Source organism: Drosophila ficusphila, unplaced genomic scaffold (assembly GCF_018152265.1).
Source record: "Drosophila ficusphila isolate 14025-0441.05 unplaced genomic scaffold, ASM1815226v1 contig_791, whole genome shotgun sequence".
In the NCBI taxonomy this organism is placed as follows: Eukaryota; Metazoa; Arthropoda; class Insecta; order Diptera; family Drosophilidae; genus Drosophila; species Drosophila ficusphila.
In genome coordinates, this window is record NW_025064737.1 from 28,274,228 (window position 1) to 28,299,542 (window position 25,315).

Sequence of the window (25,315 nt, forward strand, 5' to 3'; positions counted from 1 at the left end):
GTTTGAGACAAAATGGAAATCACACTCAGCCTCGAATTGCGAGCGTTGTTTTTTATTTGTTTTCCTCTTTGAATTGTTTATTTAGCATCGCATTTATTTTATTTATTTCAATTTGGGAGCTTAAGTTCAATTTGCGCCTGTAACAAGTTGTTGTTAATTGATGCGCAAATAGGAAGGGGAAAAAACTACGGCGAAATGTACGAAATATTGGCGCAGATGAAAACCAAAACATGCCAAAATGGCCGGGAAAATAAAATGGCCGAAGGCAAACAGAAGTTTATTTATATGTATGTGCATTAATTTCGAAAGTTGCAAATTAACACATTTGCCGAAACCCTTGTTTGTTTATTCGCATAATTTATGTACAGTATTTATTTTCAGATTTTTCGTTTCTCTTCTTTTGGTGCCAGGCGCCAAACGCTTTCTCACTAATTATGTAAATTATTTTCCGCGATTGGGCAGTAGATTGATGGAATTATTGCGCCACAAAAAGTTGCGCGAAAAGTCGGAAGCTGCCACAGGCCACGGCAAAGAATTTGAAAAGTCTTGAGCGGGATTTTTAATCGGCTAATGAGATTGCATTATAAATATTTCCATTTGTTTTGATGGTGTTGCCTTCTGCCGTTTATTGAAAATTAATTATAACGTTGATGATTTCCGCTTCTGTTATATTTTCTTTCACTTTAATTGTTTTTTTTTTGCTTTACCCATACACAGATGCTACAAAATAATAATTGACTTTTATCTAACTAGTTAGCTCACATCGCTTAGCTAACTGCATTAGTTTCCCGTTTATTTTTGATGTAAATACGTTCTCAATTATTAAATGCTGCTGAATGGGAAATAAATTAATCAACTCAATTGGATGATTGGCATGTGGCCTTAAAGGATATAAGAGTATTGAGGCGCACAGGAACCGGTCACGTGGCAAATCGCAATCAGGACTGGATGCATTCAAGCAGCAAATGTGAATGTCATTCCTCATTAATATCGCAAACAAATGTTGTGGCTGCCTGACTTCCATTCATGTCTTGGCAAATACATTCACTCTCCTCCGGGTTGCCTAAATGTTATTAAAACTAATGACGTTTGCTGGAAACTTTGTCTTTGCGCCTGGTCATGCAACGGGTCGTATGCGTAATGGCATTCTGCTGCCTTCTGCTCTTGCTGTAACTCAATTAAACTTTTCCTCTGCGGTCTCAGTTTAAATTCACTTAGAACTTGGATGTTGGATGATTGGGGCGGGGTGGAGTATTTTCGGGACACTCTCATTAGACGGCGACTTAGCACCTGGGAAAATGTTACTCAAATTAAGCCCCACACGAGATCCGCCTAATGGTCGTGGAAAACTTCTGACCATCCTCGGAAAATTCATCGAGGACCTGCGACTCGGGTAATGGCCGCCTTCTTGCTGTTGTTTCCTCTGCAATTTCGTTTTAACGGCAGCAAAATGTGAAAATGTCAGGCACTCAAGCAGCTCAAGTTATCCCGCGGAGCGGCGAACAGAAAACAAAGAGAAAATAATAATGTGGAGCCATTTGAATAAAATATAAGGCGAGAAAAGTTAAATGTAATGGGAAAGCCGCAGTCAGGCCCATTCTTTTTTGTTGACTTGAAAGTAAATTGAAATTTCGTTTTGTTTTTAATACTCTTGCTGGGGAGCATTGAAGATGTGGATGGCATGTTGTTCGCGAGATGAAATCATAGAGATTTATTTGCGTTTAACATTTTGTAGGGTTTGAATCTACAAGATGTTAAATGCAAATAAATCTCTAGTTTGGTTCAGTATATACTCGGTTATTAGGAGAATGGTTTCCTTACGTTAGCTAATGTTTTTTTTATTTATGGTATTTTAACCTTTTTACCAGAAACCAGTGTATCCCAAATTCTGTAGATCAACATAAAAATAGCTTACTCAACGTTACCTGCCTCGTTTAACCGAAATATATTCGAATTTTTAATGCGAGAAGGCAAAAAGCGGGAAAGGTAAGATGATTTTAATGGCGAGCGGCATTAGAAGCGGCCTTTCTGCAAACACACCCACCACCCACCACCCACAACCCACTTAAAAAGGCAGTGGGAAATGCAAACACAGTAACACTAAACTTCAGAAGACTGCTTTAATGCGTTTGCCCGAAAGTATGCAGCAGAATAATTCTGTTTGCACATCAATCAAAGCGATTTTTAGGGGGCAAGGAGGCGGGGGGATTGTGGAGGCGTGGCCAAGGGAGAGAGCCAAAAATCACTTTTGGACCACCGCTCATGGCCCATCAATCAGCATCAGGCAAATGCTGCTTATCATATTGCTGGTAGACGAAAAACGCTGGCAGTGCATCAAATTGATATTTGTCAATAATGTTTTTTTTTCACCTGCGGATACTGCGGATGCTGCGGATGTTGCGGATGCTGCTGCGGCGCCGGCTGCTGTGATAAATGTCAGTCCGTATGGCAAAATATGCTCTGCGGCTACCTGAAAAACGTGACGAGAGCAGCCAAGAGAACTCCAAACGGTTGAATATCACCAGTAAATGGCCACATCAATTTAATTAAAAAGGTTGCTTTATGTTTTACTCTTGTTGCTGATTTCAGAAACAGTCACTTCCGTCGGCCTGAAAGTGATATCTGCTTGCATTATTAAAAACCATTACGATATGGGAAAGTATTTATAATTATGCACTTTATACATTTAAACCAATATTGGTAATTTGTTCTCTGCAAAATGGAAGTAGGAATCACACTGTGAATTTTACAAAAAATGTATGGATTTTCCAGGGAGCACAATTTCCCCTCAGGTGCTTCGGATTATCCATCAGTCGTTGCTTAAATAAACCAAATATTTGCCAGGAGATCCTATAGAGTCTCCGATGGACTGCGCTCACAGTTAATATTTGTCCATGCCGTGTACTCGGATGAAGGCACCCTGATTTTGGTCCGATGTGGAACTATCAACTCGATTTGAAGGACAACTTTAACGTACACAGCTCCTCCATTAGCAGGCTTTGGGCCCCGGTGGCTGTGTGTGTGGATACAGATACTCGAGATGGTAATAGAGCCCCTTGTAGCTGCTCCTTTGCCTTTCCACGGGCTTTTGCCGGCTTGTTTTCAATTATCAGGCATTACACTTAGGCACACACTTTGGTACACATCATTGCCCTCGGTGTCCCGGGTGCCGTGTTCGTCCTAATCAATGAACATTGAACAACTTTTACCCTGTGGATGGAGTTGGGCTTTTTATGAACACGTCTGCGTTTTACATTCACAGAATGAAAAGGACTCAGGAGGATGCATACACAATGTACTTCTTAATATGTCTGTAGTACTGGGAAGATAGGTAGAAAGAAAGTTTTTTTCTACTTTTTCTGGTACTCTTTATTTTTTTACTGTTTTGTATTAAAATAATTTAAGGCTATTGAATAGGAAGTATGTTTTTCTGCAAATAAACTTTGATAGTATATAAACTCTTATTACCTCTTCCTTCATTGTGCTTTTGCAGGTGCAAGCGGGGATCTCCTGCACACTCTTTCATCTGATTAGCAGTTGCACAATTAACCCCTGGAGGCCTACACGTATGTGCGAGAAAATTGAAATTGCCTTTTAACTAGATTTTCACTCCCCCTTTGCAGTCGTTCCCCTGCAGTTGTTATCGCTGAACAATGACTTGGCATATTTTAATTAACCCATTGTGCCACAGTTCTTGTTTCGTGCCAACAATTATCATTTGCGAACGCATTCGCAACTGGAAACGACAGAACGACGATGACAGTCAGCGGTTTTTAATTAACTTTACAAGTCTCGCGTTTCTGCGGAAATTAAAGACTAAAATGACTGGTTGTGGCTTCCTTTGATTTTAGCCAGCTTTGAAAAATCCTTGGGAAATAGGGGGAATGCTCTTCAGAAATGTGCTTTATATACATATATTCGACGTATTTTATTTATGTGCACAGATTGAAAAATTCATAATAATGTAGCAGAAATAAATAATTTTTATAAAATATAATTTAGATGATTTTAGGGTATCATATGTAAAGGTTTTCTTTTAAATTATTTAATTCTATTTAATCCATTGTATTTATGAATTTAGATCAATTTGGTTTAAGAAAAACAATTCGAAGAATTTCTGTGCAAAAAAGTGAGCCCCACAGCTATAACTTTTCCAGTGTCTTGTTCTTCCTGGGTTTTTCGAAGTTTTTGTTATGTGTGAAATTTGTGCTGGCCGCAATTTTCCCTTTTGCTGGCGCCTTGCAAAGTCCTTTGTCTGCGGTCCCTGTAATGTGTATGAGTGTGTGTGTGTGGGTGTGTGGGTGTGCGTGTGTTTTCGTGGGTGGCAGCCAAGGCAACTCGGAGCGTCTTAATTAGCTAATGGCTGCCTTGCTGCCGGGCGGCCTTCAGGCACGAAGAAGGGCTTAGACTGCTCCGCTGGCTCAACTCAATTTGCCACGTTACAAATTGGCCTGATTGGCATGCAAAAAAGCTCATTTTGCTGCTGCATTGAAAATAATGCAGGGCCTCCGAAGTTGTTCGGGGCTTGATGGCCTGTCAGAGGATTTGCGGAAGCGGCGGAAATGCAATTTTCCACCTGGAGGCAGCAATACTACTTAGCTGCTAATGAAGGCAATGCAATTTGCGGCGGATCAAAAGCCTCCTTCGGAGGAGGAAACATCTGCTGAGAGCACGTCAAATGGTTTATGTAAATTCCCGCTCTCGAATGGCCCTTGTAAAGCGTATTTTAATATGCAGCCACATAAACGTGGCGCTGCCCTGTGGTTTTTGTCTATCTGGCCGGCTTTTATGTAAATGCCTGGCCAACAGTGCGTATGATGTACACATAAAATGTTTACGAGTGCCGTAATAAAATCAAATCAAAATTTAATGCGCACACCAGACAAGCAGAGCGGAGCGGAGATCCTTTTATGGCTTTGCATCCATCAAAATGTCAAATGAGCTGTCCACACGAGGTGGTCCTGGCCACATGGACATATGCTCCAGCCAGTCTCCAGCGCTCCAGCACTCCCGCTCTCAAACCTTTTGTTTGCCTCCTAGGAACTCGACCTTCGAGAGGAGCATCAATCAGCTTTCGGTCGGGAAATGAATGTCGGTCCAGGAATTACGGTGGAGAAGTTCCTGCTAATCCATTTTACGTGCCTGCGATGGGTTTTGCAAGGGCAAGGCCAGCACTCCGGTTCATTCGCTTCTCCGGTCGAGCATGAGAAATGAATTTACTTATCAGCTGGGGAACGTTCCTCTTGTCTCTCTTCTCGGCGCTTTTCCGATGGCTGATTTCCTCTTCCGGCGAAGTCGTCATCAAAAACGCAAAACACACAATTCCTTTTTCGTTTAATGTATGCGAAGATAAGCGGAAGGGAGATTTTATTTGATATGGTATATACACTGCCATAAGCTGCTTAAAGCATGAAAGTAAACCTTATTCACATTTATAAGATACATCTGATGAAATGCTTTAAGCCATACTTCTTTATTGAAAAGCCCCTAGCTCTTTAACTAAAATTAAGAAGTATAAACTGAATGTTTGAGTACATTTTAATACAGTTTTCTAACCACTAGGCAGTCGAACTCTCCATTAACAGCGTTTATAGAATGTTCGTGCCAAGCAGTTATCGCATCTCGATGGCCATTAAACCGAAATATGAACCCTTTCGGCCAAACGAAATTGCTTACCAAAATGCGAGAGACATTAGCAAATATGTATAGTCTGCGAGGAGCTCGTTCAAGGTTAATGCTAAACTTTTGCGGCGGATATTACTTCTGCCGGCAGACTGACATGAACGGCCTTGAAGGCGGGCAAAGTTTTTCGCCTGCGAAGGCCCGGCGCTGATTTCGCCCACTTCATTTGCTCATCATCAAGTCAATCAAGTTTTAATGATGCCACAGCAAAGCCACCCGCTGAATAATTTAAGAATTGTCCACGGGGCATTATTGTTTTCTGGGTGTCGTCTTGTTTGTCCAGTCCTCCGGTTTCGCGGAATACTTATGCGCCGGAGGAGAAATCTGAAATTTTAATTGCTTGCCATTTTCCTTAAGTGTCCGGCAATAATTGGAAATTTATGGGATTTTTAATGAACGAGTACAGATTGCTGAAAAGGCTCTCGGCTTCGCACGGCTTTATTTATTGAAAAATACATTGGGTTCTTGCGTTTTCCGCTTGGTAAATAGTTTTCTGCACTTGTTCTCGGTCAACACATATGCATTTAATGATATGACTTCCACTTATGGAACTTCGTATTCGTATTCGACTAGCTCATTATACACACACATAGATATACATTTACAATTACATTTACATTTACAATAACTTGGTTTTAGACCCCACCGAGGTCTCTCGTAGTTGAACTCTAAAAGTACAGTCGGCCCACAGCACACAAGTATTTTATATCCCGTGCTGCCGCCTCTGCTTCGTTTTGGTTTTGTTTTTGGTTTTGTTTTTGGTATCGGGTTTGGGCCAACATGTTTCATTGTTTGGCTGGCGGCTTTGCGTTCAGCCAGATTGGGGTTTAATTCATTTTCATTAGGGCGACAAGCGGCCCGCCCGAGTGTCAATCTTCATCAGAAGAGGAGCGCCCAGTCCGTCGTCCTGCCGTACCTTCCCTTCCATTTGGCGCCGCAGGATACTCCGCCCAGCGGGGTGGCGATGGAGGCCGCTCTCCGGCTGGTGAACCCTCCGAAACTAAGTCCTGCCCGCCATCCCTCAGTCGCTCACTCGCTAAGTCGCTCAGTGCCAAGCTCCGATTTTAAGCCCGTCGTCTACAACAGCCTCTCCAGATCCTCGCTCTCCGCGTCGCTGATGAAGGAGTCCGTGTCCGTGAAGTAGTCGTCGTCGCACCTGTTCCGCCGGCAGCAGACCCGGCGGCCCATCTCCTCGTCGCTCCAGTGCTCGAACTCCTCCTTGTGGTGCTCCAGCAGCATCAGCGAGGGGAAGAGACTGTCGCAGCCACTGCAGCTGGAGGGGGGAAGGTGGAAGGGGGGAAATGGCACAGGAAAGGCGAGAAAGCAGGTGAAAGTGAGAGCTGGCTTAATTAAGTGCATTTCCCTTACCCGAAGTGCCGCTTCTTCTGCTGGTGCGACGCCAGCTGACGGTGACAATGGAAAGCCCGGTCGCACACGTTGCAGGTGAGCGATTCATCTGGAAATTCCCGGAAAATATAGTACAGTGTTACATCTACTGAGGGAACATTTACAGGAGCTAGTTCAGTGGAAAGTGCAAGGTACTGAAGGGCCTTTCTAGCTAAGGAATACAAATTTGAATTGAATTTTCGACCCTCCACTGTACTAACCCAGCTGCGTTGTTTGCCTTTCAAATCATCATCGGATGGCCATTATGGACCGCCACTCACCGTAGTCGTCATCATCATCAGCCATGGCCAGTGCATGCAGCCGACTTATTGTGTTTTCGTTAATCTCCTTCGACGTGGACGTGCTGCCTGCACCGAGGTCCTTTGATGTCTTGCCCTTCGCCTGGCAGAGGCCCAGCTCGCAGAGGGCGCTCTCCACCTCGTAGTTGCCCTGGCAATCGGCGTCCGTGCAGGGCAGGAGTGCCAGGCTCCCGTTCCCGTTACCGTTCCCATTTCCATTCCCGTTCACGTTGCCGTTCCCGCATGCTGCTGCTCCTCTCGAGCCGTTGACATTGACGTTGCCATTGGCTTCGCCAGGTGGCTCGTTGTTGGCATGACTGCTGCAGCCGGCTGAGCTGGAGTTCGCCGCCAGCATTTCAAAGTCGTCGAGCTCATCGAACGGATCATCGATTTTGTGGCCGAGTGACACGGCATCGTCGGCCTCGGCGCTCAGTCGTCCATATGCCTTCCGTGGGGGCCGCTTCACATACTTGTCTGCCGCAAAATGAGGTGGGAAAATGCATGAAAAACTCTGCTAAATAAAAGCCAGCTTCGTATTGATAAAACATTCCGGGAAAATGTAGAAAAATCCCCGGGGGCTTGTTTTTTTCAAAGAGCTGTGTGGAGTTTTTTGCCTTTCAGAAGGTTTCTATTTATGGTTTCGCACATATTTCTCTTATTTATTGGGAACAGGTTTCGGCTGAAAAAATGTCACGCTACAAAGCGCAGAGAAAAACACAGAACAACTTTGCTACATGAAAGAGTAAATTCGCAGAATATTTTCTGGAATACACATTGAAATCCCAATGAGGTCAATTCAATTCCGTTTTGCTTGCTCCAGTTCTTTTTGGCTTAGATCCATCTCTAAGCGTATCTCCTCGAGAACAGGAACATATTTCACCTTTTTTGATGTTTTTCAGACCCCGAACAAAAACAATGAACCATCTCAATCGCTTTTTGATTGCTTTTAAATTGTCTGTGCAGTCAAAAAGTCCGAAACTGAATTTAGCTGTAACGCATTAGTTTTTCCAGTGCACAACTTTTGTTTTCTCGTTACGGGCGGATTTTTTTGTTCGCGGGAACACTGAGAAATGTTCCTCAATGCATCAGGCAATTTATTGAGGCTTTTGTGCCGCTTTTGATATTTACAGAAAGCCTTGCCGTGGAAACAAAGAGTTTCCGCTTTCCTTATTTCAGCCTGCATTCCCCGAAGTCCCGAAGTGATAAAATGAGATTTATTGGGGGCTTTGTTTGTGCATTGTGTGTGATTGGAGGGGAAAGGACAATAAATAGTGGCTGGTGGCGGTGAGATCCTGCAAAGCCTTTATTTACGGCCCCAAAAATAGATGGTGTGCTGACTTGGCCCCTGGATTTTTATGGCACACTAGCCGTTCGAGCTCCCATTAGCAGCTCATTATGTGGGCTTGTCTCTCCGCTGGCTTTAATTGCAATCGTGGTCAACAGTGCGTATACGTGACGACACGATACTGGCAAATCGGACGGCTTAATCGTGTTTAAATGTTCAAATCAACCAAGGTTGAAGCGATTACACGCGGTTTGAACAGAGAATCTTTAATCGGGTTTTACTGGTTGCCTATATCTGCACCGATAGCCACTAGATTACGATATAGAGTGAAAATGTGAACTGATACCATATATTCATTACTGACAGCTACATAAAAATTCAGAATATGTTGAAGTAAGGTTTAAAAAGCCGTGAACGCATCATATGATGGTCTTAAATCCTCTGAGGGCTCTACATTATGTACTCGGAAATAACACACCATTAAGAGCTCCTATTATTGCGGCTGCCGGGGAAAAAACCGTCCATGAATATTAAAAGTGTGTCGAAAAGGGAAATAAAAAAGCCATATGGGGCCGACATTCTCCGGAAATGACGGAAGGAGCAAAAAAAGTGGGGAAAAGTCGGCCGAGAGTGTGATTTCGAAAACGCGTCAGAGCGTGAGGCAAACTAAAACTCAATTTTATCGCCAAATTGCGGACCGCAGAGCTGCAAACATTTATCGCAGTTTTCCGCTTTGGGACTGGGATGGAAATTTATGACAACGGGCTTTAAGTTTGGTCCGGACTCGTAATCTCGAAAGATAAAAGTTTTGTCTCGATTCTACTTTAGAATTACAGCACAAATTATTACAAATGATGCCGCCCGCCGGCAAGAAAATATAAATCATGGCCCGGGGAAGCTGCGTTCCAGGCAGTCCTGTCTGCCTGCGATATTAATACGCCAGATAAATGCCCAATAATTCTTCCCATGCTGGGTTAGGATGCGGACTGTATTCGAAGTCTGGCCAAATGCCAACCGTAATTTATGATACATTTTGTTCGCCCGTTGTTATTATTATTTCTGATGTCTGGCCGAGAGCACGAACTAATGATGCCGGCAGCCGAAGCGAGCCACATTTGATGGCCACTGAGCAGAACACAGAAAGCCAAGGCAAACAGACTGAAAAACCGAAAACTGAAAACCCCAAACCCAAACGGACATTGTGCAGGACCTCCAACTAATTGGCTGCACAACAATGGCGGTCAACACTACAGGGGGAGTGTACAGAATAGCAAATATTTTACTTTCCACTGGCCCCAAGTAGCACAAACATATACAAACTACTTATAAAAAATTACTGCTATCAAATTTGTGATTTATAAGTTGCGCACCTTTAACTAATTTCAACATTCGTTTGCTATTATTTTGCAGAGATCTGTGTGGACACAAACATCCGAGCCATAACCACATGCCTCAGCTAATTGACATTACTTGTTTTACAATTTTCCCTGCGCAGATTCGCAAATTGAATGCACAAACGCATTATTATCAATGACAAATGGCTGTCATAATTATCGGTTAATGCCGCAGCCATATGTTGCCAGCATTTGCATAACACATAAGCCCCGCCCCTTTCTCCGCCCCCTTCCCTTTTTCCGCCTCGCGTGCGAACAACAATACATATGTTGACAAAAGCCTGAGGGCGTCGTCTTGTTTTTGTTGTCACTGGTTCAAGTTGGCAAATTACGTTTTTTACGATTAAATTTTGCGCCTGCCACGGCTGATTGGAAAAATTGTCGTTGCTATTAATGTCATAAATGTTCGTGAATTTGCAAAGTGTATAATGGCAATTTGTTGTGTGCGGAAAAGCTTTTCAATAATTGCCATGGCATTAAGCACATTGTTTACATATCATTTTAATGCATTCGTCGGTTTGAATTCATTAAACATTTGTTTTGTTTCCTAGCCAAGCGAGAATTTCAAAATAGAATTGCTGAAGTGGGTGGCGAAATATAGTCAGCTCGTTTTTTCCCTCAACAACAGCTGCTTGCAGTAGTAAATCAAATGCAAGAAGCCTTTCAAGTTGCTCATGTGGAACAGATGTTCCCTAAAGTAAACAGTGCAAGTTATCCACCCAGCATTTTTCAAACATAATTATGTGAACAAATAATCGAGAGTTTCCAATTAGCGAAGAGCAAATTCAATCAGGGAAAACCAATACTGCCAAAAACTATCCGGCTTGCCACAAACAAAGGAGGTTTGCAAACATAATTTAACATTCGTAATTAACATTTTGCTGTTTTCCAGTGTTTACTTTTAATTAAAATCGTTATTTTCTACTGATTAATATTTAACCCCGAAAAAGAAACGGACTAGCATTTTTAAATCTATGTTTTTGGTATTTTATGTTTTGAAATAATCAAACGCTTTTTGAACCATTTTTGGCACATACACTATTTATCCTACTGAACGGTTAGTGAATATCCAACTTGAGCTCGAAATATGGAAATTCGAACACTTGAAGCTCGAAGGGGAATCAACAAAAGCAGCTAAAAATGTGGATTGCTTGCCTAGAGCGAAATCCCCTTAAACCTTCCTTCCTCCTTTTTGTCCTCCCAGCGATTTGCAGGAGGGTGCGAGACTTGGCGCTTAGACAAAGCATCCTGGGACCGAAGGAGCAAAGTGTTTTCTTTCCGACAGTCACATCCGCACCACGTTTTCTGTTTCACACACACGTGCGGAGCCTCATTATTGCGTGGGTTGTAGGGCCGCGCTGTTATTTACTTTACTTCGCTTGCCAAAAAATGCTCCCCAGGACTCCCACTTTTCCATACGGAACAGATAAAGGCAAACAATAGTATGCAGACAAGTACAGTATACATTCGCCGCCTGTACTCCGCAAGTCATTTCGGGAATTTTAATTAACTTGTTTTGATAACGAGCGAGGGCTTGGCTTATGAATGGAAGCCAGGCCTAAAGTGGGGCATGTCTGGCATAAGAATAGAGGACTAAGCTGCGTGGAAATCAAAGTACACCTCAAAATACTCGCAGATCGGGCATTGACTTGTTGACAGTCGTTCTGGGAAAATTTGATTTGCAACAGTGATTGGTCGTGATTGGAGGCAGTTCAGTCTGCCTTCTAAAGAATGATTTGTATAAAACCAAATCAAAATAATAAATAAAAAATGAATACAAAATATTTAAATTAAAGCAGATTGTTAAGCTATGAGCTCATCTTTTAGAATCTGTTCCGTTCATGTCGCTGTCCATAGTTTTCCAACTAATAAACCCCAACTCAACAGCAGGACTGCAGCTATTCACGATTGGCTTACGCACAAGTTTCAGACTTAATCCGATTAGTCCGCTAATTATTGATGAATTATCCTAATTGAGGGGCGACTTTTGCAGCAGTAAACTGGACTAATTGATGGCCCAGGTGTCGGGACTCACCTTGGGTGCTGTTGCTGTGATTGCCGCCGTTCGAGTTGCTCTTGGAAAAGCTGCAGTTGTTGTTGAAGGAGTTGAAGAAGTTGGCGGCTCCGGTGCGCCGTAAAATCCAAAACATGGCTGCAGGTGTGCGGGAGCCTGGTTAATGGAGCTGTCGGAAAGTCCCAATTGATATGTTGTGCACTCGTGCGGGCAGCGACTTATGCCAACTGCATTTCCACCGACGGCATTTCCACGCGTCGCGTTTTGCGCTGATAAGCGGGCTACGGAAAATGAGGCGAGGACGCGACGATAAGCGAAGTCGGAAAAGCCCGGAAAAACTGGCGACCGTTTCGTGTCGGAGTCTTCAGCAAACTAACTGCGCTTCGGGTGGGCTCTCGGGTTTTATAGCTCAGCCAGGAAAACGAGAGCGAAGGTCCATGCAAAACTGAGAGCCTTTCCCTTTACGTAAAACGTAACGCCTTACGTACTCCGTTTCTCTTTCGACGGATTGGTAGACCGCCGCTTGGCAGAGGCAAACTTGACCTTCGTCAACACTTGCATGTTGTTTGGCCCGCTGGCAGCTCATAATTTGTTTTGTTTAATAAACGATTACGTATGCGCCGTGTTGACGTGCCTCAGCTGGCGAGCCACTAAAATGCCCATCAATCATCCCGACCGGAAGTGGTTGCTTCCTCGTTGTCCTGTTTTAAGTTTTAAACGCGTCCAACCTGACTGCTCAGTTAGACCGCGTCGTCGAGTACTTACTGCACTGAGAAACAATTGGAATTATTTAGATAGTTATTTACTTGTTTAGAACTAACTAACTAACTCTCCTTTGGTGACAAATCTGGTCAGATAAATTGTATGCAATCCACCAACTAAGGAGATAACTTATGCATAGTATAAGGAAATGTGCCCGTGGCATATCTGGTCCTCCCCCTTTTCCTTCAGTGCTTAGTTTGCGGAAAGTGACGGGAAGTGCTGACGCTAAACCGCTGGCAGCACATGCATCCGCATCGGAGGAGAGGTTCCCCAATGGTAAACGCTTTCGGTGGGCAAACAAAGACAGCCCCATTAAGCTGGCGTGTTCGAGGACTCCGAGTGCAAGTGCAAAGTTCATGTCCTGCGAATTCGTTTATTTGTTGCACGCGCGGGGACATTAAAGCGCTCTACGAGCACCCTCCACTTTAATGCCGCGCGACAAATGGTTTTCCGCAGACAGACTGTGATTTGATGACTCGGTTTCGGTTCGCCGGCTCCGCTCCCGGTCGGGGGTTAAGTTAACCCGATACTGATTGCTGGGGTTGGGCTGTGGCCACGTGGGGCAGGAAGTAGACCCCGCACGCATCCACAAAGGTTGTGCGCATAATACAGTCGAAATTTAATATTTAATCATCGCAGGCTGACGTTTAACAATTCAAATGGCTGCAAATTGTGTATCCTACGAACTTCTGGCAGGGGCCACATTACGAATTCATGCGGTACGTGAAAAGTCACAAAGAGTCCAAACGAACCCGAGCGATTCTCCGAATGTGCTTGAACTCTGCGAATATGTTGCGCAAACTTTGCCCCATAAATTATGCACTATTAAAAGCTCATGCATAAGGCATGTCCTGCTGCCGAAACAACAAGGACCCTCGACCCAAAATAATAACCGCAACAAAGCATTAGACATGGCCGGCAATTAGATCCAATTTATACATGGCAAAGCAGTCACTTATGTCCAGTTGATGTTACAAATAGTTCGATAAATTGTTAGCATGAGCAGCATCATGACGTTTTGCAATTTGATTGGTTCGAATGGTTAATACTCGAGCACACGATGTAATTTCAATCATTCCCCCTGCGGTATGCAAATTGAATTAGCCAAACACAAAAACTCGTTCACATAAATCCAGTTATTTAATGCTGTCCACACAAAGTTTTCGACTTGGGCATAAACAAAGCCGTGAAAAGTTGGCGAGCTCGCCACAATCAATATTGATGGAAGGAAACCCAGTTTACTCTGCTACTTGAGCGTCTCGGCGTAGAACTTTCGGTGCTTGAGTTTAATTCGCATCACACAGCTGCAACAAATTTATTCAAAATCATTTAGTGTGACGACCGATAGCGGCAATATTCACCCAATGAGGACAAACGCCATTAGGTACAAGGCGGCGCTGAGGAAATTAAATCCTCCAGGATTGCTGGCCAGGGAGCTCTTGTAGATGGCCGTGTAAAGGGGCGCGGCGACTGGAAGAAAGTCGTGATGGATGGGGATGGCAATCGAGGGACTTCGACTTACCGAAAGGAGCAAACGACTGCACAATGTTGCCAATTGCGAACAGTTTTCCTGTGATGGAATAAATACTGTAGTTAATGCTGGATCTATAATTCTTCTTACCTGTATCGGAGGAGGGGACTATGTTGGACACTATTGTGCGACCCATGGGTCCCTGGATAGAGCGAAAGATGCCGAGCACCACAGAAAGGTACAGATGCCAGCGAAGATGTGCGAATCCTCTGGCGACATTGCTGAGGATCTCGGAAAACAACGAAAGCAACGCCAACGAGACCACGGACATTCCAAAGAGCTGTTCAAGTTTTTTAAAACATTAATACTTGAAATAAATGTATTGATAATTACCTTTCTAAAGATGAGAACCCCTAAAACAGCTCCCAACATGGGAACCGCTTGGCTGACCGTTTCGAATATGGTAAACTCTCGCACCGTCAGATGAAACTGTTGACGGACGAACAAATACATCACCGTCATCACACCATCTGCGATGACACCATCAACTCAGTCCCTGACTTTCCCAAAAAATTAGAGCAGACTCACCGGTCACAAAAATAGAGAGAAAAACGGACGAAGTAACCAACCAGATGATGTGGTGGGCATTGTTTTCCCTCCTCTTAAAGCAAGTGGCAAACATATCCTTAACGTGTTTGATACTGAAAAGACCGGTCTCTTCGTTTCTATCATCAATTGGCGGCTTTTCTACAGTCTCATATTTGGGCGGACCACTATCTTTTTCTGCAGAGCACTCGTTTTCTTTTTGGCTTGACATTGTCACCACAACCTCTTTTTCCTTTGGCGGACTCTCCTCCTGATCTGGACACATTCCCAGGCTTTCGGGCACGTAGAAAATCACGAAGAGGGTGGCCAAAACGATGAGGAGGCAGGAGAGGCTCTGGACAAAGGCAGCGCTGGTGGCTGCGTACACAAAACTGGACAACAGGGAGCCACTGGTGAGGGCCACAAAGAGAATCAGCTCCATGAATATCATTCTGCAAGCGGTAGATAAGTGTTCCCAATTAAGCTGTTGCGACAACTGGCGGCACCCACCTGTAGGGCCTGGTCTTCACATCCGTTGTGTCCGTGATGAAGCAAAAGGCTGCCACCGAAAAGACGCACAGTCCGCCGAGCAGGGAGTGCGGCAGAGCTGCGAGTGTGTACCACCAGGGATTAACCATATAGTAACTGGACAGCCAGCAAATGGCGGAGGCAAGCAGGGCAGAGGCTGAAAACCCTGGGGGATATCCGGATTAAACCTGTTGCAGCGTCAAATTGAATCCCTAAAACACCTACCAACCATGGAGACAATCAACAGGGGCTTACGTCCATAGTGATCCGACCAGGAACCGATGAATAATCCGCAGATGGCGGGAACTATACTTTCGAAGAGCGTGCGGGTTAGGAACATGTTTGCCACATACGACTGCAACTCCGTTTCTATGGCCTGAAAGTCTGAGCTTAGATAGGAAGACCTATACTTGATTTCCCACCTGAATTTCCGACGTGGTGTTCTTACTATCCAAAAGCTTGCAGTCGGTTTCATTGTACTGAAAGATCGTCGTGCAGGTCTGATAGATTAACTGATTGCGCATTACAGTACCTGAGCAAAAGATCATGCTGTAGATGTATCACTGGTATAAAGTTCCCCTCACCTGATAGCATGTGCGAAAAGAGCAGCATGAATATCACCGGTTCTATATAGAACATGTTGAAGAGTCGACTCCATTCCAGCTTTTTAAGCTGGGCCAACGAGGTCTTTTCGACCATTTCTGATTTCCTGTTTTTTCGTTGATTGTAATTTTATTTTAAGTGAATATCATTGACTAGCACCACCAACCGAAAATTACGGCTTATCTTTATAATTGCGCTCGAGTCTTTATAATTGGTTTTCTATTGAAGGTCAAACTTGTATTTAAAGTTATTAACTATATTGTATTTTTTATATTTTCTCACTAAATTAACACATCTTAACTCAGTTCTTTAATTTTACATAGGCTGCACAGTCCTAAGGCTTCACATTTCCTTTTGCAAACTTTTTGATTGTTTATAAGCAAAAAAATAACTATTTATACTTGAATCGAAGTTTCCGCTTCGCTGATTTTATATTCACTCATTCAACGGGAGAACATCGGACCGGACATTATTCCATTTGAGTTCCGATCACGAACTGAATTGGAATAGCTCGGCTCAGATGCTTAAATAGATTTTAAATGATTATTCGGTACGTAATATTTTATGGAATTAAACGGGGGTTTTTGTGTATCAACTGTTCGTGGCTGAATAAAGCCTACAATGCATGAGCCCGTGTGCTTATACAATCACTCCTGAATTTGTAAATAGATCGCGAGGGGTAAAACATCATATTTGTTATGGGAACTTTCCAAAGCAAGCATAACTTTCACATTTCTTAATACAGGGCTCTGCACTTAACCCCTTTATGTTGGAAAACTTTTCCCCCGACAGGCACACACACGAATTTGAAGAAAAGTGTTTTCCGCCGAGAAAAGCGAACAACTTTGCCTGTGTAAATTGCAGGCCAACACTTCCGGCAACATGTTGCCAGTGCTTTTTAACCCCTTAGCTGCTCTCAGCCGTATATTTCGCGCTTTTTATTACATCACTATTTTGCCCTTCATTTTGGACTGCTCGCAGCATAAAATATGCAAAAAGATTTAAACTTGGCGCGGTGAACGTTTAGCAAAATATCTCAGTAATTATTTCTGCGGTTTTAGTTTGGCTTCTGGGAAGGGGACTCACTCTGCCGTTTTATGGCTTTTAATTAGCCACGTGGCATGGCTCAACTTGTAAAATAAAACCCTGATTTTACTTTAAAATAGTGTTCAAGCTATCTGCTCGTCAAAGAACCGCAAATAACTTGGCTGCGATTATGAATACTTCCCGAAAAACTAAAAAGGATGGTTCACTGCATATTTCCGCCATCACGAGCACATCACGCATACGCCGCGTACGCCGGTCCATTGTTGACAAGCTAATTGTAAACTTTTCCGCTTTGCCTTTCATTGTTTCGCCAACTGGCAGGGCTACAAAGGACCGGAGGGGCACATTAAGCCCCAAACCGACCGACTGGCAGATGTGAATGCCGAAAGGAGTTTCGTCCTGCAATGCAACATACATGCTAAGTTGTGCAGTCATTGTCTTGAACTGCGTTGCGTTGCGTTGCGCAACATGAAACCGGAATGGGGCAACTGTTGGCGATGTGTGCGGCTTTGTGTTGTTGACACAAAAAGCAGAGAAGCAGCAACAAATGGCGAGGCATGGGGCAACTTGTGCAAACTCGGGCGAAAATTAAAAAAAGAATGAAAGGAAATGCCAGCCAAAACATAAAAGACCAGAAAAGTCGGGTAAGTCAAGAGCGCCCCAGAGAATGGAAAGAAAAGCAATTTCTTAAACGCAGCACGTGCACAAATTCGTTTCTGTTTGCCTTAATTATTCTTGGATGGAATGGCGAGGGAACGCAAACACACAGGAGTACAGAAATGTTTCTTAGTTTCACTTCGTTGGATGATTTATGAATGTGAATCCCGGGAAATCTGTTCCAGAGACGCGACTTTGTTGGTAGGCAGTTAAAACCGAAATGAGCTGGGAAGCTGTGGCACTAGTGGAAAAAACCAACAAAAGATTAGGCGCAAGCGGCCTCTATTTATCTGGGTATCTATAATTCCTAAAGCAACAAAATAGCTGAAATTAATTTCATCTGTTTGTAGCTTATTTGCCGAATTCAGTTTGTCTGATAAACTTTAACACCAAAGGGAGAAGCAGGTCAAGTGCAGACAGCTCAACTCTGTACAGCCTTCTCATTAACCCTTTCAATATCTCCCATTCCCCTTTGCAATATTAAATTATTTTCTTTCGCTGTCGGCGACAATTTTAATTGGGCTCTTTTGGTAATTAAAATATTAAAAATACTTTCTTTGATGCGGGCAGTCCTTTTTGTGTGACAAGTGTCCCTTAAAATTGGGCCGGAAAGGCTTAGCGGCCTTAAAGTTCATAAGCCGATTTAAGCCTCTGCAGCTGTTGCCCGTTTGTTTGATAATAAATTTCGATTCAGGCCGCACCCTTTTGCATTACCGATGGAAATAGCCCGATGGTTTTTAATTGGTTTGTGGATTTTTTCACAATTACAGCCACTCGATTTCGTTGGCACATTTCGAAACATTTCGAGGGGTCCTTTGCGGCCAGTTGCCAGTTGGCCATAAAACTAACAGCCGAAGCTTTGCGGCGGCATTAGTTTTTGGCAGTTTTAATTGCCCGGTCAAGTGCCTTGCCCAAAGCTTCTGGCCAGCCAGCGCTGCAGCTGAAATCACATTTCGTTATTGTACCGGCCATAATTTGTCCGCAAATAACTCACCCGTGAAGATTATATACACATTACACAAATAGTGTTGTTGAAGGCTGCACTGGCAAAAATTAATTAACTTTGAAATGTTTTGTGTGTGATGATACACTTTATAAAAACATTTTCATGTTTTCATGCCAAGCTGGTTGCTTTAAGCCACAGTTAAACTGTTATTCGCCGAAATATGACACCAACCCATGCGGACGGAGCGCCGCACACGCGGTGAGTCCCATGTTTGTTTGTTGTGGCAAATGCTCTTGACAAATTTCCGCACATCCAACAAATTTGTTATGAGCGCTTCCACATATTCGGCACGCAGTTCGCAGAACACATGTCGCTGCCATGGGAGTCGGGCGGTGTTGGCCATTAGTCAGGCCAAATGGAGCAGAAGCATATGGGTTTACTGGGTTCGGAGAGCACTACGGCACTGCGTTACTCTCCCGGAATTAATGAACTCGTGATGTAGACATGTCTCACTCGGATTACAGGCAATTCCTTATTTCTGGTGCCGAACCGGGACCCTCTTTGTCTGCCTGGGCTGCAGTCCCCCACTCGGCCATTTGCATGTCTGGCTGCAATTTGCCGGCGAAAGGCGGTATGTGAATGCGATAAATATTTGATAAACAACATTTCTGCAGCTTTGCGGTTCAGTGACTCGGCAGCGCGTCGCAAATTGCGGCAAATTTCTCGCATTTATTTTCCATTTTCTGCGCTGGCTCCCGCTGGCTGGCATTAAAAAACTTTCATAATCATAACTCTGTCTTGGAGCCTGCCATTGTTGCCACTCCACACCCTCTCGAGGACTCCCACCGATAGCACAGGGCAGGGCAAGCAGGAATGGAATGGAAAATCAATACATATTTATGGGTTCATGTTGTGGGTGCACGTACGAATACGAGCCGCACATACGGGAGTGCTATGTCTAAAGGAATGCCTTTCGCAGGGACTCCTGCAGGCCGGCCATTTGCACGTCTCGGATCATAAAATACTTCTCCGCACACCTCCAGGAATGCGAAAAGAAAATAATTTTTAATAGTTGCACACGTCCTCGCCTGTCCTTTTGGGAGTGCTCGGAATGCGCTCAAAAGTCAGGCTGCCAGCAGTCGGTAGTAAACTTTAAAGGAGTGTTTGCCCCAACGAAAAACTGGGAACAAGTAGGAAGAAGAGACCATTTCCAAAACATGAGTTATTAGCTTTGGCTATCGCATTGAACAAGACAGAGGTCTGCTCTCAACGGTTATATTTACTTTCCCAATGCATACTTAAATGTTTGCTTGGACGGAAAAATGGTTTTTACATCCCCTGCAGTCAATCCTCTTACTTCCGCCATTCCCACTGAGCGTTGGCTACAAAACTGCATTATTTAGCAACAATTAGGTTCCCCACCTGTGTGTAGAGCTCAGCTTTATGCTACAGTTGGTCTCTATCAGCGGTAATCGGCTTAACGGCTTTCTTCGAGAGTGCACTTTTCCGCAGAAAATTGATTTCAAATAGCACGGCACTTGCCACTAAGCCGTTTCCAGGGGACGGGACTCGACTCGACTAATTTAAAGCGCAGCTCCTGGCCAACCAGGGAGAGCCAGACGGCGAGTCGAGCAATGATGGACAACTTTTAGGGCCAAGTTAGTGGACGAATCGAAATCAAGCGCACGCCCAAACTTATTCCATTCCACTCGACAAGATTTAATTTAGTTTTCGAGTGATTGGAGCCGGAAGAAAGGCAAACATTCCTCGAGTGCCGCAGTTCGAGCATAAAAAGTGCAGGGCTTCGGCACTTACCAGGTGCTCAGCTTCCATCGACAGAAGTTCTGAGCCAAAGGGAAGTTTTCTCCGGAATTCTGAGGTACTCGATATCTGGAAGGAGAAGCCCTGCAGATGGAAAATCAATTGCAGCGGACTTGCTTTCACTCTCATTGTCTATGAACCTGCATCTGAATGCAGTCGGGGCTTCAAAGCTTTCCACTTTTGATTGATTGCAATTGATATACGGACCCGGTTGTTTGTGCCAATATAGCGTGAGTGAAAAATTCGAAATTGAATGGGCGGGAGCCAGGGAGAAAATCGATTTATTTTCATTTCCCACATCTGTGTTTTCTTGCTTAGCGAGAGTGAATGTTTTTCGGGTATCTAACGTTGTGGAATACCAAAAGAGGTTGCTACGCATTTAATAGAGAACCAAACTTGTCATTTTATCCTTGGCCAGCAGAGTGACTCTGATTGCCATATTAGTTCGGAAAGTAATCGGCTTATTTGGTGCACCGAATGGATTTGCAGTGCCACTTGTGTCTAAGCCAGATCCTTTAAGCCCGAGTAATTTAAAACGTAATTGTACACCCAGCAGGAGGTTTAAAGGAAACTTTCAAATGGAAACACTTGTTGTGGGCCAATGGCAACCGAGCACGGGATCGAGTTCATTCCATTCCGCATGACGTCGTTTAATTTAGTTTCGCATGAGTCGCAATGGAATCAAAGTGCACACTTGTAGACACAGATGCCTCAAGTTTGCTTAAATTTTTATGGCTTCAACACTTACCAGGTGCTCAGCATCTGTAGCTGGTTGCTGGGATTTCCGATGCCAGAGAAATTGACTGCCGACACAGAAACTAACTGAAGTATCGAAGAGGTGGGGGAATGAAGCCTTAAAGGGGCAAAAACAGTTTTCGTCTTGGTTCTGCCTTAAAAGTTTTTGGCTTGCATATTTGTGCAAAGGGTTCGACATCAGTTTGAATTCTACATAGTATATACATTTCGTTTTTGTTTTTATTATTAGCTTTTTTTTTTTAACTTACATATGGACTTTCAAGACTTTATAAATTATTAAATAAATAATGATTGTGCGCTGGTCGTAGACCTTTGTTCGTTGGGACTAAGTTGAATGATGGCTTCAGTGGTGCGATCTGCTCGAGTAGTTGGTGGACGAGGTTGTCATCGACTGGAGCTCAGTGGTGCGCTTCTGGACGTCCATATCCATCTTGGTGGGGCAGATGAGACCCACCCACGCCCGGCGGTTGGCCGAGTCCAAGAGGACGAAGTAGACGAACATCACGAATCCCTGCATGGTGGCCGTGATGCAGAAGAGGTACGAGAAGGCCACGCCCGCCTGCATGAAGGCGAAGATTCCGAAGATCCAGGTGAGGCCCAGCAGGAAAAAGAGCATGACGGAGAGCCGGATCTGCTTGACCACCAGCTTCTTCTCCGACTTGTGGATGCTCTGGCTCAGGGAGTGCGAGATGCTGTAGAACACGTACACGAAGATCACGAAGTTGCAAACAGTAATCACAGTCACCGGCAGGACCACTCCGAAGATGAGGCCATATCCGGATGGGTAGCAGATGCCAGTGTCCGTGGAGAGCTGAGCTGCCGAGGGTACGTAGGAGTCGGGATCTATGAGGGCCACCAGGAGAGTGGGAACCAGGGGCAGAGTCCATGCCACGATGGCAGCCTTCAGGATGTAGTGGCTGGGTCGCTCGATGCCAATCACTGTCACGTAGCGCTGGAACTGCAGGAAGGCGATGATCAGCATCCAGCTGAAGAGCACCAGGATGGAGTACTGCATGGCGGCTCCCAGAGCCACACAGCGAGCCGTGTCCCCGTTCACGACCAGCTGCTCGGACACGTCGTCCGTGTTCAGGAACACAAAGAGCACCATCTGCAGACACATGGCCAGGCACAGGTGGAGGAGCACCTTCGTGGAGGCCTGGCTGCGCCAGCTCTTGAAGAGAGCGGCCGTCAGGAAGATGCCCAGAATGCCCAGCAGCGAGAGACTGCACCCCACGATCGAGATTATGTCCAGAACCCTCTCGTTGATCGGGGTGAGGAGGACCTCCTCGCCGAGGTCGTTGGTGCGGTAGCTGCCCCCCACCAGGAACGCGAACTGGGTGAGGTGCGTCGTGTGGCACTCGACGATGGGGTCCCTCAGCAGGTCCGAGCTGCCGCTTGTGGTGACTCCCTCGGTCAGCCAGGTTTCGTAGTTCCAATAGCCACAGCCAGTTCCCGAACTGAGTGCCTTCAAATCGGGAGTCCGAAGGTTTTCGTTGCGCAGCAGGAAAGGCAGCGGCGTGGAAAGCGGTTTATCTGGGAAACGGAGGGATATTGTGGTAAAGGGAATACAAATTCGGAATACATAGTACTTACTTTCCAATCCGGGTATGGAAATGGAGATCACTTTGCTGCGCGGCTTGCGACTGCGCTGCAGTGAGGTCTCCACGAAGAGGGAATCGTGGGAGTACACCTTGAAGATAAGGTAGGTGGCTCCTCTGCCCCTCACTTCCCCCAAAGGTTCTCCGGCAGGAAGGCGGCAGCCTCCAGGTCAGGTTCCAGCTTAATCTCTTGCAGGTTCTCGGAGAGTCGAAGAAAGCGGTACCAGAAGCCACTGGAGGAGGTGCTCCTGCCCTCAGCCGGAGCAGAGAAAATGGCTATTCCAGTGATCCTGCTGCACTCCGGGTTGGCGAAGAACACGCTGATGTTGCCGGTGATCAGGGCCTGGACTCCGATGTCGGAGAAGTCGTAGGTCTCCACTCCGGTGGTCGCCGTCTCGGTCGCGTCGCTCGTCGGCTTGGGCACCGCCTTGCCGCACCGCTCCCTGGGAACCATCTGCTCCGGAAGGGCGTCCATGTAGCCCTCGAACCTGCTGAGCAGCGAGTTGGTGGCGTTCAGGGTGGCGGAGAGGCGGAGCACCTGGCTGTCGCAGGACATTATCTCCTTGCAGACGCTCACCAAGTCCACGCTGACAGCCACGTCCTTCTCCTGCTGCATCAGATCTCCGAGCATCTGGCCCGTCATGTGGACATCGACGGGCAGGAGGGTCCGGTCCCTCTGCCGGAACATGTTCCTCATCATGCCCGTCATCTCTCGTCGTCCCTGGGAGTCGTTGGTGCGGCGCCTGCCCGCGAGCACGTCGTCGTAAAGGCTGCTCAGGTCGCCGCTGATGGTGTGCTCCCTGTATCGCCGGAGGCACACCACCGGGTCCCACTCCTCCGTGGACTCCCACTGGGCCCGGGCCCCCTGCAGCCTGCACTCCCTGGTGACCGGCAGTCCGTTCCTCAGTAGGCAGACGTCGTGCAAAGTGGCCCGCTCGCCGATCCTCGCCCTCTGCCACCTGTTCACGTGGGGCGTCTGGTCGTGGTTGCGGGTGATGTAGTCGTGCTCGAATTCCTCCGGCTCGCAGAACAGCGAGTCACAGTAAACCCACACTCCGCTTTTGTACCGTTCTTCCGGATCGGAGCAGCGGTCGAAGGTTCCATTCCTGAAGCACAATTCCCGCTCCGCCGGGCAGTTCGGGTTCCCATTTGCCGCAAAGTTCAGGGCCGCTTTGAAGGCCAAGAGCAGAAAAAGCCGAAAACACCAGTCGAAACTCATGGCTGGTGACTCAACAAACAGCTGGCTGCAGTCGTCCAGATACCAAGTGTATTTGTTGGAGAAGTACTTTTCGCGTCCGACTGCCTCGAAATATCGCGGCTAACTGAGCTGTCTGGCGATCGATTAGATTTCCGTAGACCCCAGCGTGGTGTTCGTTATCAGTGGCCACCTCGATCGCCAAGCGAAACATTGGTAACACTGCGAAACACCACGCACAACACAAAACCCCAAGTCTGCCACATTCGATACAGTTTACACTGTGATTAACACGATCTCGGCAATTGAGGAAAGAATCCGTCGGACCCCTTTGAGGCAGGGAAGCGATTCCACACTTATGACGTCGTCGTTATTTGTGCAAATAGCGATTTAACGCCTTTTTACCGGTATTGAGTGGAGGTCTTAAAACACGCGTGCTGAATCACTTGCGATCGAGTTGTAAGATAAAAGGTGTATTCCTGGAATACACTGGTGAACAACGATGACGACCGGTTATCTGTCAAAGTCTGAATTAACTTGTTTGCTTTTATTATCGATGCAAACATAGGTTGATAGAAAAATGGTGTTATCTAAAGCTTCACAAACGTAATTGACTTCCGGAAAATTGTAAAGTGATAAAATAATCTGTAGAGATATACAACTTAATCATAAGTTCAATGCTTTAAGCTTATATTGTGATATGCTCATGTCCGCCAGTTTGGCTTTGGTTCACAAATTTCGATTAAAAATTTGTCAGGCTTAGCCCATTCACACACACACACATCCTGCGATGATAATCCACCTGAACAGACTTCATGGAAGGCAGTTTCTCTGCCAGAGTATAATTTTTATAACCAACTACCGCAGCACGTAGCTGCGTGTGCCAGCGGAAATTGTCGACTTGCTGACACGTTTTCAATTATCAGTCAAACGCCGCTGACGAATTCAAATACGAGTTCTAAGCCTGCTCCCTTTCAGCCAGCCAATAATCCACTTCCATCCGCAGCAAAAATTGATTGGCCCGCTGCATGCGTTCAATCAAATGTGTCACATCTTGACGTGTTCACTCTTCCTTTATTGCCAGGAGACTATTGGGAACAGAATATGACAAACCTGCAGCCGCGCAGCTAAAGAGTGCCAATCGCGGTGGAAAAAGGGCGTTTACAAAAAGGTTTAAAAACAAGCAATCGTTGGGTTTCTGGGAGAACAAAAATTTATTAAATATTTGTGGATCACACTTTCTATAAAACATACTTCTAATGGCTTATTTTCAATTAAGTTGTACA

General features: G+C 45.3%; 3 protein-coding genes across 3 annotated transcripts; all 3 read right to left on the bottom strand.

Moving 5' to 3' along the window:
* Nucleotides 1-6,089: 6,089 nt before the first annotated feature.
* Nucleotides 6,090-12,417, bottom strand: LOC108086875. Its single transcript, XM_017183937.1, has 4 exons — nucleotides 12,082-12,417; nucleotides 7,350-7,841; nucleotides 7,051-7,138; nucleotides 6,090-6,955 (listed from the first exon to the last, which is right to left on the bottom strand). The coding sequence occupies exons 1-4, from the start codon at nucleotides 12,194-12,196 to the stop codon at nucleotides 6,760-6,762; spliced, it is 891 nt and encodes a 296-aa protein (XP_017039426.1). The 5' UTR covers nucleotides 12,197-12,417; the 3' UTR covers nucleotides 6,090-6,759.
* A 1,526-nt stretch (nucleotides 12,418-13,943) lies between these two features.
* Nucleotides 13,944-16,468, bottom strand: LOC108086797 (proton-coupled folate transporter). Its single transcript, XM_017183838.2, has 11 exons — nucleotides 16,411-16,468; nucleotides 15,991-16,115; nucleotides 15,829-15,938; nucleotides 15,632-15,782; nucleotides 15,389-15,572; nucleotides 14,882-15,330; nucleotides 14,687-14,823; nucleotides 14,444-14,633; nucleotides 14,345-14,392; nucleotides 14,184-14,292; nucleotides 13,944-14,126 (listed from the first exon to the last, which is right to left on the bottom strand). The coding sequence occupies exons 2-11, from the start codon at nucleotides 16,103-16,105 to the stop codon at nucleotides 14,069-14,071; spliced, it is 1,551 nt and encodes a 516-aa protein (XP_017039327.1). The 5' UTR covers nucleotides 16,106-16,115; nucleotides 16,411-16,468; the 3' UTR covers nucleotides 13,944-14,068.
* Nucleotides 16,469-21,463: 4,995 nt separating this feature from the next.
* LOC108086874 (adhesion G-protein coupled receptor G7) lies at nucleotides 21,464-24,138 on the bottom strand. Its single transcript, XM_017183936.2, is given in 3 exon segments — nucleotides 21,464-22,769; nucleotides 22,830-22,967; nucleotides 22,970-24,138. Coding segments are annotated over 3 exon segments (2,412 nt in total). The 5' UTR covers nucleotides 24,054-24,138; the 3' UTR covers nucleotides 21,464-21,579.
* Between the last annotated feature and the right edge of the window lie 1,177 nt (nucleotides 24,139-25,315).

What these genes read in the sequence shown, in the direction of transcription:
- LOC108086875 (XM_017183937.1), bottom strand. Translation starts at nt 12,196, where the DNA reads ATGTTTTGGATTTTACGGCGCACCGGAGCCGCCAACTTCTTCAACTCC. An exon ending in TCACAGCAACAGCACCCAAG is followed by an intron (nt 7,842 to 12,081) that starts GTGAGTCCCGAC and finishes ATTTTGCGGCAG; the next exon opens with ACAAGTATGTGAAGCGGCCC. An exon ending in CAGAAGAAGCGGCACTTCGG is followed by an intron (nt 6,956 to 7,050) that starts GTAAGGGAAATG and finishes TCCCCCCTCCAG; the next exon opens with CTGCAGTGGCTGCGACAGTC.
- LOC108086797 (XM_017183838.2), bottom strand. Translation starts at nt 16,105, where the DNA reads ATGGTCGAAAAGACCTCGTTGGCCCAGCTTAAAAAGCTGGAATGGAGT. An exon ending in GGGTTCTCATCTTTAGAAAG is followed by an intron (nt 14,634 to 14,686) that starts GTAATTATCAAT and finishes AAACTTGAACAG; the next exon opens with CTCTTTGGAATGTCCGTGGT. An exon ending in GCAGTCGTTTGCTCCTTTCG is followed by an intron (nt 14,293 to 14,344) that starts GTAAGTCGAAGT and finishes ACTTTCTTCCAG; the next exon opens with TCGCCGCGCCCCTTTACACG.